At 36.5% G+C, this 17,573-nt stretch overlaps 1 protein-coding gene across 3 annotated transcripts in view; it reads left to right on the top strand.

Annotated features, from left to right (window-relative positions):
- The window catches only part of CDH8 (cadherin 8), a 150,701-nt gene that overhangs the window by 38,009 nt on the left and 95,119 nt on the right, over positions 1-17,573 (top strand). For all 3 annotated transcript variants that reach the window (XR_011326478.1, XM_069793414.1, XM_069793412.1), the window contains one exon: positions 16,819-17,113. Coding sequence is in view for 2 of the 3 variants with exons in the window: in XM_069793414.1 (XP_069649515.1) it covers positions 16,819-17,113 (295 nt within the window). In the remaining variant the exon portion in view is untranslated. The remainder of the gene's footprint in view (positions 1-16,818; positions 17,114-17,573) is intronic.

Here is a 17,573-nt window from a genome sequence, read left to right as displayed (position 1 = left end):
ATCCCCTGTAGTACTTGTGGACTTGGCCTGGGCTGATGAGAGCAGAGGAAAGATTCTAAGTCCAGGGAACTGCCTGTAGTGCCTTACAGATCAATCAGATGGCACCAGTGGTGACCCTGTCTAAGGGATCATTCATCTAGAATGGCCCCTGTCATCTTTCCCTTTGGTGCAGACGGCTTGCACATCCTCGTCAGTGGAGTACTCAACAAAAATTTTAGATGGATATTGGATAAAGCAGCGGGATATTCCTTTATGCGCAGTACCCCAAATAATGTAAAGAAAAGGCATGCTAGGGGAAAAAAAAGGGGAGAAAGCAAAAACTGAGAGATTGGTTTGAACATCTGAGGCTTTGACACTGTGACACTGTCGCTTCCCTGCCTCTGAATACTGTCAGTTGTGCTAGTGGCAGGAGCTGATTGTGCCCATCCCTTTCAGAGGCAGACTTCTGCAGTGCCTTGTGCCTCCATGTTCTTTTGGACCATAACAACACGTGTATGTAGCTAATAGAGATTGTTTACTGCGGGAAAAAGATTGTCTTCACAGGCAAGATTTCTCTGTGTTGATTGTGGATTTCTGAGTAACTGGAAGGGAATTCTGTCACTGAGAATGAAACTAATTTAGGAGGATGTAGTATGTGAATGTTTATCATCCTGTGATATAGCTCAATGACTTCCATTACAAACTACAAAAAAAGTTTAAATAATTTAAAGATCTTTCTAAATCCTACACAAGTTAAGAAGTGCTCTCAGGTACTATAAATGTGGATTTTACTCCTGTCTTAACTCATCCTGCTGTGATAACTTATTCAGATGGTGCGGGCAGCTGCCAAGTCATAGATGTGATGTCCTTTGTCACAGAAGCACAACACTTTGTTTATTAAGATATACTAATCGGAGATATCTTGATCTGTGTAATTCTAGAGCACAATCTAAGTTCTGATTTTAGAGATATTAATATGTACTAGATGAATGATTACAATGGTTGCTTAGTTTCTGTTAATTTGAAGTCTTTAAAGCATTCAATAAAATGAGTGTTTGCTGTCCACCCCTGAGTGGAATGCCGATTCTTGTTTATAACATTATAAAGTTAAAAAGAAAGTCCAATAATTGTCTCCAGCAGGCTCATTTGCATTATTTCTTCATAGTAATTACAGGAACAATAGGAATTCTATACCTAAGAGCAAAATATATGTTGATCTGTATATGCTGAAATATAATCACAGCAAATATGTTTTAATTATGTTTGTGGTGCTGCAGAAGTAAAGGCATGGTAGTAAGCTGTTGTAAGATCTACAGAATGAGTCATAGCATAAAAATGCTAAAACATTAAAATAAAGCTGGTTCTAATAAGGAAAATAATTAAATTATGATAAAGGGAGTGAAGTTGCTTTATTTTTGTTGGAAGTAAAGATTTAATTGGAGGATTTGTGTAGGCAGCAGGATTGGTTTTGCTTTTAAAGCAAATAAGAAATTAATTCTCCTAGAACTCAAGTGCTTCTTCTGAGATGAGTAACAGATTTTCATTTCATGTGCAGTTTTGAAATGTTGGGGAAAATGATACTTTTGTGTCACTCCAAATACAAATTTTTGGAATATCAAAAAATGTTTTGGGCTAGGCATAGTATTTTTATTATATGAAAAAGAACCGCCTAATATGATAGCAAATGAAATTAATTTAAAAGAAAATATTTTATTTACATTTTGAACTTTTTAAAAAATTAAAAGCTTTAAAAGATTGAAATTAATGCATACACAGGCATAAAAAGTTTTTTAATGTAAAAAAAAATTGAAGCATTCTGGTCAGGAAATGTTCAGAAAAAATACTACATTGGTCTTTTCCCAAGTCTGTGTTTTGTATATTATTTCCTAAATCAACTTTTCAGTAATATGCAGGTGAATGGTTGAAGTGAGTGTCACTGAATCATTATTCTTATCCAAAAAAATACAGGTGAAAAAATATATGTAGCTACAAGGGTAAATGTGGTATTTTGGGTGCAGCTTCTTAGTGGTCTTGAGCAGCTGTCCTTAGGACCTTTAACTGCTTTGTTCTGAATATTGGGCCTCTTTATTTCTGTGACTTTGTTTCCCTGTCAGCAGAATGGGAAGAAAAATTATTTTTTGCTTTGTAAGGGTTTGGTGATGCTCATTCAATTACTCTGGTGATACATTCAGATTGTGGAGTAATGTACATGATGTCTGTGACATCATATTTAGATGATAATAATGTTACTGTGATCGCAGGAAAAGAAATAAAAGGTTATCTCTGGTTTGTGCAAAGCTCTGAGTGAATTGCTGATATTCAGGGTGTGTGATCACTCTCAGCATTGCACCCCGGGGCTGAATGACACAGCCAGTTTGATGATGACTCTCTTTGCTTGGGCTATCAATATAAAGTGTCACTTCTAGAAGAGAATCAGGCCAAAAGTGAGCTTTAGCCACAGGGAGTGAGAAGAAATGAGCTTGGCAGTAAGATTCCAGGCAGAATAAATAAGGCTTGGGAGTATTAGCAAAGAAATACACTCACTATTGAATATAATGGGATCCAAATCAGGTATTACTTGGGGGGGGGGGGGCATGGGGGGACACCAAAATCAAAAACCAAACCAGCTCAGAGGCTTTCTATTGATCTCATATCATCTGCAGTCAAAGAAGCTATTGAAATCTATGTTATCTTTGCAAATGACTTGTGGCCCGCCTTTCAGGAATGTAATTCCTTGTATTCTCCTTGATTTTAACTGGCTGCTATTCTAATTTTTTCTCATGCAGATTTCTTGGAACAGCTTCTTCCCATCAAGCAACTCCCCCATCCCTTTGATGGTGAGGGAGTGCTTCTCCAGTGTTTCTCCACACAGGCTTAAAAATTCAGTTATTGTCAAATCTCTTGTAGACAAGAGAAGGAAAGGGAAAGGAAACGTATTTATCAAATGTAAAACTCTTCAGGTAACCCTTAAAGTGAATATTATCACAAGTGTACATAGATTGTTGGGGGCTTTTTCCTCTTTGCTTTAGGTATTTGTAAGACTGTGGTTTGTTTGTCTTTTATAACACACACCCACCCCCCCCAGCCCCCCAATCTTGTAATCAATAAGCTGGCATCTGGAAGCTAAATATTCTCAGCTTCATTTTCTGTGGCAAGATTTAAATTGCCTAACATTCATGTAACTTTTTTCTACATGTTTTTTAGGAGCCATATGCTAGGTAGTTACTTCCTTTTGTTTCTTCCTGCATTCCCGTTTGTTTACTCTAGATATTTCTATTTCTTGCTTGTTTTCATCCCCCAAACTGGCTGATGTTTGGTTTTTGACTTTCACTACCACTATCCATTTGGAACTGTATCTCAGCAGGTGGAAGAAAGCTTAAATACGAGGATTTTTGGGTTTGGTTTTTTTGTTTGTTTGTTTGTTTGTTTTTTCCTTGTGACAATATAGCATACTTTAGATAGAGGCTTTTCACAGTCTTTTCACGTTTTCTCTATCCATCACCTAATCTGCATAACCTCATTCCTTTTTATTGCTAAAGGACAGATATCAGACTTTCAACTATTTAACTCTTATATTGAAGTTCTTTTTTAAGGTATAAAGAGTAAGTATACTGTATATAATACAATTTCACTACTATCTTCCATCCTGTCTTACAAATATACATTCTGTTCAGGTCTAGAGAATGGTTGGGATTAATGTAGTATTCATCTAAACTGTTAGAATTGGACTGAGTAGAGACTAACCATACTGGCAAACAGCACACAAAGGTTTAAAGTTACAACTCAACTGTAAGAAATCCATGGTATTTGCAGATCAAGAAGCAGAACTGAATCTTTACATAGTGATTTCTAGCAATACTTATGAATACTACAATCTTCGTGAATGTGACTTATCTGTAAGGGACTGTTCATGACCTATTCATAACAGTTGACAGACGTAAGAATTTTTCAGGCTTTCTGGATTCTTTCACAGACTTGAAGCTGTTTTTTAAACCTGCATATCAATAATACATGAAACAAAATTAGAATATATAGCTTGCTCAGGGACTCTGCTTTTCTTATGAATTTCTATCCTATTATAGGAAATGAAAGTGTTGCAGTCCCCCAAAACTGCTATGTGTTTTCTCTTTGTCAGGTTGAGATTGTTTGGGTTTTGTACTGGTTAGAAGGGCAGGGTTATATTTAGGCTAATTATTTTTTCTTGAAAATAATGTTTGAGCCTGTTCTACCGCTATGTCATACTTTCTCATAGCACATATGGAAAAAGAAAAGGAGACTAGAGAACCCACAGGGATTCCCTGTTTAGCCACCTTGCTAACACTGATGCTGTATAATCAGAAGGAGTTATGCACCAGACTGGGGAAAATTTTGGCTCTGAGCATTCTTGTCCTGTGGGCTTCTGTCTTTTTCTGAGAAAAGCTACCTATTAGTGGAGTTGGCATAGCTGAGACAGAGAAATACGGTCCAGCTGATAAACATATACAAACTCAGAAACTAATTGTGGTCAATAGTGAGATATTTAATATGGCTTTGAATTTTCAGTATGGGTGGAAAAAAATTTTGGTTTAACCATGCTGTGATTGTGATTTTTGACTGGCCATGATCCCAACTTGTGGCAGAAAAGCATTAACATTTGATAAGCCAAGATAAGTTTGTTAACTGCATCAGTTTGTGTGTCAGAATATCTGTAACAGAACTGAGAAACAGTGCATTTATACTGCTAATATTTTGTTGGAGAACATCATACAGCAGATTATCATAGAATGGTTTGGGTTGGAAGGGACCTTAAAGATCTAGTTCCAAGCCCCCTGCCATGGACAGGGACACCTTCCACTAGGTCAGGTTGCTCCAAGCCCCATCCGACCTGGCCCTGAACACTTCCAGAGATGAGGCATTCACAACCTCTCTGGGCAACCTGTTCCAGTGTCTCATCACCCTCACAGTGAAGAACTTCTTCCTTACATTTAATCTAAATCTACCCTCTTTCAGTTTAAAGCCGTTACCCCTTGTCCTATCTAGGTCCTGTCAAGGTCCTATGTTTTCAGTTAACTTTGCCATCAATGTCCATTTACATACCCAATGATCCCATCTCCATAAGCAAACAAAATATTCCATCTCCTATATCCTGAGTAAATGTGAAAAGGCAGCTTTACTGACTTGATAAATCATGTCAAATATTTTATTTTACTTCAGGTTCTTGCTATTTTCAACACTTTATTATCTCACAGTCAGATAATTGTTAATCTCATTATTTATCTAGTTTGTATGAAAGTCAGTTACACCTGATCTATTAGTTGTCAGAAAAGTATAAAAAATAAACTTGTAGGCTAGTGGTAAATTCTGAATTTAATTGGACTACAAATTATGGAGTCATAATATGAATTAATAAATAGATGTCAGTTGTGATTTTTTTTTTTTTTCTTTTCTCTTTTTGGGGGTTGTCTTTGGTTCTCTATCTATCTTTATAACTCTATATGAGTTTCAAATAAAGAGTTTTGTTCGGTGTCCCTTGAAATTTGAGACAGAGACTCCTACTGAGTTCCTGGGTCTTACATCAGATCTGTTGTGGCTTAACCCCAGCCAGCAACTAAGCACCACGCAGCCGCTCACTCACTTCCCCCCCCACCCAGTGGGATGGGGGAGAAAATCGGGAGAAGAAGTAAAACTTGTGGGTTGAGATAAGAACGGTTTAATAGAACAGAAAAGAAGAAACTAATAATGATAACACTAATAAAATGACAACAGCAGTAATAAAATATTGGAATGTACAAATGATACGCAGTGCACTTGCTCACTCCCTGCCGATTGACACCCAGGTAGTCCCCAGGCGGCGATCCCCCACCCCCACTCCCCCCAGTTTCTATACTAGATGGGACATCACATGGTCTGGAATACCCCTTTGGCCACTTTGGGTCAGCTGCCCTGGCTGTGTCCCCTCCCAACTTCTTGTGCCCCTCCAGCTTTCTCGCTGGCTGGGCATGAGAAGCTGAAAAATCCTTGACTTTAGACTAAACACTACTGAGCAACAACTGAAAACATCAGTGTTATCAACATTCTTCTCATACTGAACTCAAAACATAGCACCATACCAGCTACTAGGAAGACAATTAACTCTACCCCAGCTGAAACCAGGACAAGATCCTAAAACTATTCATGTTAAAATAAAAAATCATCTTAGGACTAGAAATTTCTGCAAGAATTCAGCCCCTTTTTTTCCATGAGTTTGAGCCATACTGCATCCATAGGTGGTAATTGTAGAAATTATCCAATGTCTTAGAAAATAATTTCTGAAATTATGTATTCTGGGTTCATTCTTTCTTGTCTTTTTTTTTTGGAAAAAGGGAAGGGGAAAAAAGATCATTTGATATTTCACCATAAGCAGAGGACAGTGAAGTAAGCTGAGTGAAGGTTGCAGCACAGAGTATAACAGAGCCGTTGTGTCAACAAGGACCTCTATGTGTTATTGTAATACAAGTAATTAATAATCATTATTTATAGATGAGTACTGACTCTGCAGTTGTCAGCTGCCTGGCTAACCAGCTGTCATTTGGTTCTCTTGGTAGAGTTCTTTCAGATAAATAGCAGGAATGTACATAAGATATTTGGATTTTGTGTCATTCTTGTATCTAGGGTATCATTTGGATCATTTCAAAATTTCAGTTCTCAATATAATAGCTCTTTCCCATCTTCTTAAGTTTTTTTATTTTATTATTATTTTTTTTTTTTTTCCTGAGCCCTTCTAGTAGACATCTGAACTCATTTTATTAGAGAAACTTCAGCAGAGTCCTTGGAGATCTTCAAGGATCTCCCTTATGTGGCCATTTCCGTCCTTTGCTGTTCCTTTTATGGCGATTGTATTCTTCAGTGGGCAACTTAAAAATCAGTTCTTTGAAGGAGGAGGAGTACATGTATCATTTGAAAAGAGGTCCTGAGAAATCATAATGCTTCTTCGCCTCTTAACTTCAGTCTAGTGTGTATTGTGCATCTTCTCTGCTACTCACAGCCCCAAAAGATATTAGTGCAGGATAGCGGGTCACTTGTCCTTTCTAAAAAGAAAGTCCTGGTAGAGAAATGCAAAGAACAGCTGAATGGGGAGAGTATAGGATGAACCCCATATGGGGTTTTGGCTGTTCTATGCTCACAGAGTGATATGAGCACTACCAAACTTGTGTGGGTAGAGAAAACCGACAGTGATTCAATCATCATTAAATTAGTACAGACGTCTCCCACAGCCTCCCACAGTAGTCTTCACCATGAGCTCAGACAACTTAGATTAAGGTCTAGACTAAATCATTGCTAAGTCTGTATGGATTCTGGCTGTTTTGAGATTGACATATGTTACACACTTACAGCTTTTGTGGTACTGATTTGTATACAATTTGTCTGTATTCATGCTGAGCCAGAGTTTCTTTTTTTTGATGGGACATTGACCCCAAATTTTGAATGTTTTGAATCACAGGTAGGATAGGTGTTTACAGCAAATGACACATACTCCAAACAGTGCCCACACTTATAATCATAGCACTGCTATTTTTTCCTCCTTGGAAACAGGTCAGGTTATCTGATGTGCCAAAGAAAGTGATAATTGTCACTGAGACTTTAGTCTCCATATGTATTAAGAAGGGGATTACAGGACTCAATACAAGTCGCTAGAGAATCAGAGGTAATACATTACTAAACATCAAACAGTGCTGGAGTGGGCACAGTTGTTTATTTCTGCATATTTAACATTGTCTATGTGTAATGGTTCGTGTTCTCCTTTCCTCTCTCAATTCTTCCAGAAAAGCATTAACAATGGTAGAAGCTATGATCTATCTCTAGTGGTTTAAAAAATATTTCAAATTTAATGGTATTGCAAATTGATCACATTGAGACACATAACCTTTGCAAGTCAGTTTGTAAGAAATTCACAGGAAAGCATGATAGTGGAAATGCATGGGAAATTACATTAGGAAGCTTTGAAAACCACACAAGTGATGTGGCAAATAATTTCTTGTGAAACTGCATGAAATCATTATAACTAGTTTCAACCAGGTTCTTCTGAATAACTTACAATTCTGCATAAGTTATCCCTAATAAACATCTAACTGAGAGAAAATGGGGAAAAATAATCAAATTATCCTCTATCTATCCTTTATCCTATATCTATTTATTCTGATGTATGACACTGTTGTTACTATGTAACTGCAAACATAGTAGCTCTGAAGAACTATTGTTTTGTTTGACATCTCATAAGGAACTTGCTTTGCAGCATTTCCTAGGTGTGTTTATTTTCACATTCCAAGTAACTTGAAAAATATTTTTAGTAGGAAAAAATTGATACTGTACCCACGTGCGCAGTTCACAGGTTAGTATAAGTACACTAAAGTAAGATATATTATCACATGTAAGCAGATAGTTTATAAGATAATCAGTATGTAAGTACTCACAATTTAATTTTTCAGTTCTCTTTATTTCACTCAGTTACCTTCTCAACAGTTTTCAATTTTAGCTCAAAGCTGGCTGCATAGCTCATGTTTATATTTCTGCACTGTAGATGTGTTTGACAGCCAATTGCGAGAAAAGAGCTTTCTATTTGCACTGCCAGATTTACACATTATGTGGTTTTAGACAGTACTTACTTCCTTATGTTCAGACACTGAAGTATGCTAAGCAGTCATCTTAAGTTTGAAAATTGCCTTAAAAGGTATTTTAATGCTTTCAGGTTTGTTTTATTAAATATTATTAAACAACAGAATGCATTCTGCATGGATTTGAAATTATTTTATTGAAAAGGAAAATGAGTTAAATATATTATCAGTGGGATCCTCCTAATCATTGTGAGCAAAGCATGATCAGAAGCCAGGGTGGTGAAAGCAGCTGAAAGCAGAGCCTTGAAGGATTGTAAAATCATGACAACTTAAATATGCTTAAGTAAATAGAAATATCCTGTCACCTTTGACCACACTGGCCTATTGTACTTTTTTATGCCTTTGCTGATCTAGGCTATAGCTTGTCTAGTTTGACAGATTTCGTACGCAGCCTTCAAATTACTGCTATGGGCATATAGTGATTAACTTTTTTATTCCTCTTCTGCAATCCTAAGAGTATGTATTATAAGATATTGCTTTGACATTCACTTGAGAAAATAATTTGAAAAACACAAAGAGGTCTTAGCGCTCAAGTGCAATGTACTGTGTGCCTGAGAATGAAGCCTAGCAAGTTATAATAAGATTTTAAAGACGAAAGAAAAAATACATCTTAAATAACACGGAAGAAAAGCTCAGAACAGTGTGAATAAGATGATTATTATTAAAAGAACAAAAGAGAAGGATTTGGTATGTAGGAACTGCTGAACTGGCCAGCATGTGGAATGGGAAATTCCTATGGCTTATGGTTTTTCACAGCCTTCCCCGTCTTTTGTCTATATTGAGGAAGGAGCAGCAAGACGGACTCTGCTGGCAGTAGAAATTGACAGCCAAAAGGGAGCAGTCTTCTGAAGTCATGTTTGGAGACTTCACACAGTCTTACAGGTAGTAGAAACAACAGTGTAGTTTGTGTTCAAGACTGACAAGATGGAGGAGGGAGTAAATGGCTTTACTGCTATTTCACTGAGTTGGGAAAAGAATGACAAGTGCAGGAGGCAGTGTTAATTATAATGCCTGAAGCACTGGAATTGTTAATATAAGTGCTTGACCCCAAACAGTAGGAGATGACAGACAGATACTTTTTTTTCCCCAATAAAGACACAAAAGAGGGAATATGTTTTACAAGAGTAAAACTGCATGCAATTTTTGAGGCTCTCTATACCCAGCTTTCACATCTCCTATGGTGAACCACAGTACACTGTAGATGAAATAACAGAGACATAAATGAGATGGGAAAGGATTCCTCTTTGGCAACAAGATACAATTCCATTGCATGTTTCCAAGTATCAGAAACGGTTGGGTTAAAAAAACGAGACCTTTTTACAGGAGTGGTGTCTGCTGGAACACGAGAAAGGAACAGCAGTCTGGGTTCAGAAATAGTTACATGAACTCCAAGCTAGGCAGAAAGCCAACTACAAAAAGGTGCCAGCCATCTGAGGCCACTTGACACAGGACATTTGGGCGTTAAATAGCTGCAGAAAGCAGTGACTAAAAGCGGCAGTCCAAGCTGCGGCAGGACACAGGTCATATGTGGTGGCGGTGTTCTCAGGACAGAAGGGAAGACAGATGGTATTCCCAAATGGAAAGGGCCAAGGCCAGAACTAGGAAAACAGAAAGCTTTAGCTATCATCTGGCTTAACATAAGGATTCAGAAGAAGCAAGGTATATAAGAAATTTATAGAGAAAGATCAACCTGAGACCATGCTTTGGAATGAAGTCAGTAAAGAGTAGAAACAAATTACCTTGTCTTTGTTGCCATCACAACCACTGAAGATGAACACATGATTGTGGATCTGAGGAAGACTTTGCACCTGGGGGCATGGTTTCCTCCCTCTTAGGGAGTTCCCCTGGCAGGGGGAACAACTTCTGTGAAACACCACCAGCAGCACATAACAATTCTAATAAAAAATTAATACTGTGATTAACTGGAGATAAATGTGTAGACCTGTTTAGGAATGGCTTGGGTAGTCTTATAGTCTGGATGTTTTTTCCTAATATGGATCTTTGTGAGACCGAATGTGGGTTTCTGTCTTCCTCTGTTCCTCCCATCTGTAAAAAACAAGTGTAGCTATCTTTTGTCTCCCAAGACATTGAGTGAATATAGATATTAAAAATTATTAATTCCGCCTGGTAAGGAAGGCAATACATGACACGTACAGAAAGGACCAATGGTGCTCTAAACAGGAAGGACTTAGATCAAGATTTGGTCCCATTCCTGAGCTCTTTTCTTGCATCAGTTGGTCATAATCAGTGAATTAGAACAAAGAGATTGTTAGATCCCGATCTTGTTTACAGTTTTTAAACAACAGTTCACTCTAGTGTATCATAAGATGATACCAAAAGGTAAGCAATGAAAAGCAGTTTGTGCACAGTTGCAGTATAAATATAAACAGAGACAAAATTAGCAAATCAAATAGAATAAAAAAGCAGTAGCAAAGAATAAACAGAAACATAAAAGAAGCCATCTGGAATCAAAGATACTCAAATGACATGGTAGGAAACTGAGGCAGACAAAAGCAGAGATTACACTCTTAAATGAAAGCGTTAGGGATATTATTGCTTTAATTCTCTTTGAATATGGTTATGAAACTGCAGCTGAGAAGTGGGAGTTGTAATGTCTTTCGACAGTTACTCCAGAGGCTTCAAGTTACATGATTCTTGTATCGTAAATGAAACCTTTGTCATCCATGGACATGTCTGTTTCCTTTCTGAAAGTGTTCCAAGTACTGACGTTTTGTCAGGTACATCAAATCTGTGCCCCAATTTGTCATTACCCTGAATAATAATGCAGAATATTTGGTTTTCCTCTTCCCCGTTGTGCACCTATAACTCCCATTACTGAAGATGGGATCAGCCTATCCATGGAGAATATGAAAATTTCTATTAAATTGAAATTACGTTCACTGTATTAATTCTGTGTTGTGTGCAAATTAATTGAATCTATAATAGTTTAATTATGAATGATTTTTTAAACTGAGTTATCAATAAATGTGCTCAATGCCTATTATGTGTCAGAGCACATCAACAATACACACAAAAATCTTCTGTAACACCTAATGATGTTCATATTTTTAGAAAAAAAACACCTGCAAAGTCACATACAGAAAGAAGCACATGATGAGTAAGGTGCATTACAGTTTTTGAAAGCATTGATATATATATATATAAATGATTGTAGAAGTCACTTAAATCCTTCCATACTTTCACAGAATGAGCTAGAGCTTCTTAGAACCCAGCAGTTGTGGAAAAGAGTCATAAAAGCTGCAAATTCTGTCTCTGAGTTCATTAAATGGGGTCTGCCTCATAAATGAGGAATTTCATTGCAAGGCATAGGTAAAAAAATAGAAGAACCTGAAGCATTAAGATAGTGTGTGTTGTGTGTCTACCTGTGTAACATCAGGTGAAAATCAGTGATGCACTAGTTAATCCCTTAAAAAAGATTCCAGAGTTAGGAAGAAGAATGATGCAAATTTTAAAATGAAGTTTTAAGGGCAGATTATGCCTTTTCCCTTGAAACAAGTAAGGGGTAATTCCCTTGTAATTACATGAGGATGAATTAATTACTTTCTAACAAACTCAGATAAAAACTTGACTACATAATGCCACCTTCTTTTTTCTTAATTAAAAATGTCCAGAAGCACTTTCATAATGTATAGCTCCCCCTGCCCCTTCTTGTGAATTACTGATATATTTATGCTTTTTTAGTAATATGAGGAATTTTGGGTTACAAATCCTCCCTTTGATGATGCATCTCATTACGGGCTAGCCTGTATCAAGTTGTGCACCAACAACACACCTGGAGAGGACTTGCAGTGCCCAATTGTACTACTAAGGCCACTTAACAGCTTTCTGCTAACTCTGGGTATGGACCAGACCCAAGTGTATTATGTACTTTCCTGATGGTGAACACATGGCTTGAACATGAAATTCATTGTGCTGAGCAAGCTGCTGTTTTGACTACCATTGATTTGCCAGGTAGCTGACTGAGAGCAGGTGAGACGGTTTCCATCTGCAGAAGAGACTCATAAATCTCTCTGTGTACTCAGAATTGCAAAAGAACTTCACAAACCTAGCTTGGAGCTTCTGCAGCCTTTGTCCGTATATTAAGTCCTTGGCTGCGTACATAGTTTTGAACCAAGTATTTGATAAGAAAATGTGATTAAAAATATGATGAACAAGTATCTATGGAATAGGAGAATTGTTCATGTATTTGTTGTTTACTGCAAAGTAGTACTTTTATATCTACAGAATATAGAGGCTCTTTGAGTAAGTTTCATCCTGCAATTTCTCTTGCATTGATTGTAATTATGCATGTTTGTATGTATGTACATGGGAGACTATAAATATATGTTATATATTTGAATAGTGTGTTGGGAATACTTTTAGATACGCATTCATTATTAGTGAAAATAATGTTAGTTTTGTGGAAGTACACTGTGTGTGCTGTCACCGTTAATACTGGCTCTATTGATTATCATCTGTATTATAACATAGAATAGCAAAGGAATTAATAATGATTAGAAACTGCAGTGTTCAGAGGGTTCATTTTGAATGAAGTTCATTATTTAGGAACGGACCTTTGCTGAGGCTACATGGGAGCCATTAATTGGGTATTAATACAGGGCATCAGTGTCACCATTAAAACTAGGAGAGGATCCAAAACATCTCCTGTTGCAATAAATCCAGGCATGATTTGGGTGATGGTGTTGCATCTGCTACTTTAAGGGAGAGAGATCTTTGAATTTATACTTCCACAGGTAGGGCAGTGATGGAGGAAGATTTCACTTCCTTTGAAGTCTAATTAATTGAATCTCACATGAAGGAAGTGAGTTTGCCTCACTGTGAACATGATTAAGTTTTCCAGTAAACATGCTTTTCTGTTTGTTTTGGGATGCTGTCTAGTATTGGAACCTAGGGGCTGGCTATAGATGTCTTCTTTTTAAAATAGAAATTCTTGTTATGTTTCTCGATATTGCTCTGAAAAACAGGAGGTCAGCTTTCAAGCACAGGCGCAACAAATAAAGCTACAGGTGTGGAAAGCAGTTTCACATTTACAACATTTGTGAGGCTTTTTCAGCAGAAACTGATACTCGTTTATCATATTCATTATGCCTCTCTATCATTCACCTAGACCCTATATAATTATGTGTTTAATGATCTTTAACCTTCACATGAACACAGCTTGCTGAAGCTTGACGATTGCTGTAAATTATCATTCACATCTGGTAGAAGAGAGGAAATATTACTTGGAAAAAATGCTGTGCTTTCTGGCTTAGAATTTCACTTCAGTTCTGTGATTTAACTTTGTAAGTAGATGATGGTGTTTTAATCCTGAATCCAAACAACGAAATTACTTTGGAAAAATGGCTCTTCCATAGGTCATTTGTTATAATATTTTGATATTAGAGTGTAAGAGCTTCAAAACCTAGAAAAGATATTTTAATCTGTCAGCCTGGATGGTCACCATAAAAAGTATATATGATTTCAGTAAATGCTATATTTATGGCTTGTTTTTTATACTTGGTTTCAACTTTAAGATTATAAAACGCTTCTAGCTCTTCCACTTTTTCTTTAATATTTAGCCCTTCATTTTATAGTGTTTCAAATAGCAATATCTGTTTCTTTCTTTTGATACAAAGGGCTTTAACTTATTAGAAGAAACAATAGTATCATAGACTTTTTTTCATTTTAACTGTTGGTATTTTACTAGCACTGCAAAGGTTTTACAGCTCTACATTAATTTATACCAGAGCTGATTTATGAACCATAACTTCCTTTGGATAATATGGGTAAAACTTACACTGGAGATTATACTGACAGCCTCTCCTACTTATTAGCAAATAGCAAATTGGTGAATCTTTGAACGATCTCAAATACTTGCGTGAAATATCTAGTTTATTCAGCCGAAATTCAGATTGTAATTTTTCACTGTAAGGCTCTGTGTAATTGGGTGAACTGAGATGTTCCCAATTGCTTTGCCGAGTTGTGCCTGTCAACACAATGTTGTGATATGACATCACTGTAATTCAGCTATGAATATTCTGCCACAACCTTCATATGCAATGTTAATAATGTATAGATCTTACTCAGGGATCAAATAGATGCTTAAATTATAAACAATCTGTTTAATACACAAACAGATTCTGGATTGATCTTGACAAGCTCTGGGACCCTGAAAATAATTTTTTATGTTGCTGACATCTACATGGAGTATAATCCTGGTCATAAGGACAATAATCTTTAAGACCAAAAAAAAAAAGTTGTAATAACATGTCTTACTGAGGGATAAAACTGCAGTACCAACCAACAGGAGAGTGCTGTTAACTTAAATTAACATAAATTATGCTGATTGTTCTCAGGTAAAAGCTGATGGCCACTACAAAAAGAAAAACATTGCTTTTTTGGAAAAGGACTTAGCTGTCACGTGATGTCTACGTGTATGTTCATGTGGTTTGGGTAGGAAGAGTGAACTGGATTGAGTCATTCATATTCACAGACAGTTCAAGTGCTTTTGAAAAGTTGTTAAAACAGTGGCGTGGTAATAGCTGGTGTGGTAATAATGTGTTACCCAGCAAAACACAGAGGATGAAGTTACACCTCTTGTAGTCAGTGGGAGTTCTGCTATTATTGCAGAGCAGAGAATACACTGGCGGCCCAGGATTTTGTATGTATAATAAACCAGATCAACTGGAAAATCAGACCTGACTGCCATTGTCTGCTGTGCTCATTGCAGCAATTCAAGATTCCTTTTTTGTAAGGTGCTGTTAACGAGTTTTCTAATCTCTTATTCCTGAACAGCTAATTTGCGGATATAACTGTATGCGACCAATTATCTACTGAAGAACCTGCAGAGCCTACTTGTGGTATGACATACAAATCTACTTGTGGCTTGGCTATAGCCAGTGTTACAAGGCTTTTTTTCCCACGCCTATTTTAACATCCTAATGCAGGTCCTTATATCAAATGACAATGCTGCCCGGCCCTAGCAACCACTGCTATCAATTGAAAAGTATGCATAACCAGCAACAATTTTTGTTGAGCTGTCTGCACAAAAACAAGCAAACAGGAACAAGTCTAGTAGTAGTTATTGTAAGTCATGTTGCAGCTATCCTAAACAGGTTGTATGTATTTCCTTCAGAGTATCTTTTATGTGGCAGAGAGAAATAATAATAAATGTAAGTTATGTTTTTAATGATGTGATATTCATTTCTTCTTATTGTTCATATTGAATGTGTTAGATTTAATAGTAAATAGAATTTAAAGCACTGTTACTGTATATTTAAGTTATTATCCTGTATTTTTTAATGTGTTGACACTAATACATATGGTCCACCAATTGGTGCGCTCGCCCTCGCAAATTAAAAATTATTGGAGATAATCTGCTATTTAGTACTTGGCTCTGAGCCTGCAAAAAAATCAATGGAAGTCCTTTGTTTGTCTCCAGTGTTCTTCAGTTCAGGCTTTTAATTAACAAAAAACTTCAAAGTGAAGAAGAAAACCTATTTTTCCCATACTGTTTCAGATTATTATAATCCTATCTTGTTTTTTGAAAAGCCAAGTACAATCTAAGTATTATTTTTTCTAATGGGGCATTGAGGAGAATGGGAACATGTGTGTAAGGGTTGTTCTTACATTTCTGGAAACTTGCTTTAACAAAGCTTTCTTTCAGGGGAAATACTTTTAGAATAAAGATCTTAGAACCTTTTAAGTTCTGCTAAGAGCTGAATTATGATATGGTTCTAAATTTCTGTGAATGCTGTCCCTTACAACATTTACACAGATGCCAGTGTTCAGCCACTTTCAGTCACCTGAAAGTAAGCTGAAAGTAATAATAAATAATAAGCAAATAGATTAAAATATATATTATTGTTAATCCTCCATTCGCCCTTTGATCTAATAGGTTAAGGACATTTTGTGCTTGTTCATTTTGGCTGATAATAGTTCTAAAGACATTTACATTTTAGAACAGGGATTTAAAATATATATAACAGCTGCTTTTTAAATAGAAAGTCTAATTACAGCTATGATTACATTTACTTTTGATTAGTATGCATACAAATCCCTGCTCTCCTTGTGTATTCAAGCTAAGATGTAGATCACTGGTGCTAAGATTAAAGTACAAAAGAATAGCTTGACAAAATGCATGGTTAGACCAATGCAAAAAAAATTCTGGGTGTAATTTTTGTCTCTAAAATGCTTTTTTTCCTTTTAGTTACACACAGACCTGGATCCTGGCAGCAGCAAAATCAAGTATATTCTATCAGGAGATGGAGCTGGAACAATCTTTGTGATCAATGACAAGACTGGAGACATTCATGCAATGAAAAGGCTTGACCGTGAGGAAAAAGCTGAATACACACTAACAGCTCAAGCAGTCGACAGGGACACAAACCAGCCTCTGGAGCCTCCTTCAGAATTCATTATTAAGGTTCAAGACATCAATGACAATGCCCCAGAGTTTGTCGATGGTCCATATCATGCCACGGTTCCAGAAATGTCTGTTGTAGGTATGTATGTCTAAACATCGACAAACTTTGATTACTCACAGTTTAAACTACGGCAGTATGCCATTGAGTTGTTGATGAATAATAAGATATTTATTATGTTGTTAGCATTAATTTGCATATTTTCAAATCTCTTCTTGGCCAATGCTTTCATCTGCAGCACAATAGTAGAGTCCCTTAGTAGTAAGAAAATGACTAACAGATGTATTAATGTGTCTTTCTTTGTCCAACAACGCTTTAATGGGCTGAATTTATATTCCCCCTATGACACTGTAGTTAGAATATTGTTATTGAGAAGGATTTATCAAGATTTGTTCCAACATGACACTCTAATCCTATTGATACTTTGTTGATGTTTAATTATCTGTTCCTATATTTTCATACACAGATGTAGTACTTGCAGTGTGTTGATACATACTTATTTGTTTTCCTCTAAGTGCAACTGTAATCAGCCAAAAACATT

The sequence above is a fragment of the Haliaeetus albicilla genome, chromosome 10, assembly GCF_947461875.1.
Source record: "Haliaeetus albicilla chromosome 10, bHalAlb1.1, whole genome shotgun sequence".
NCBI classification, from domain to species: domain Eukaryota; kingdom Metazoa; phylum Chordata; class Aves; order Accipitriformes; family Accipitridae; genus Haliaeetus; species Haliaeetus albicilla.
This window is presented reverse-complemented; position numbering and strand designations above follow the sequence as displayed.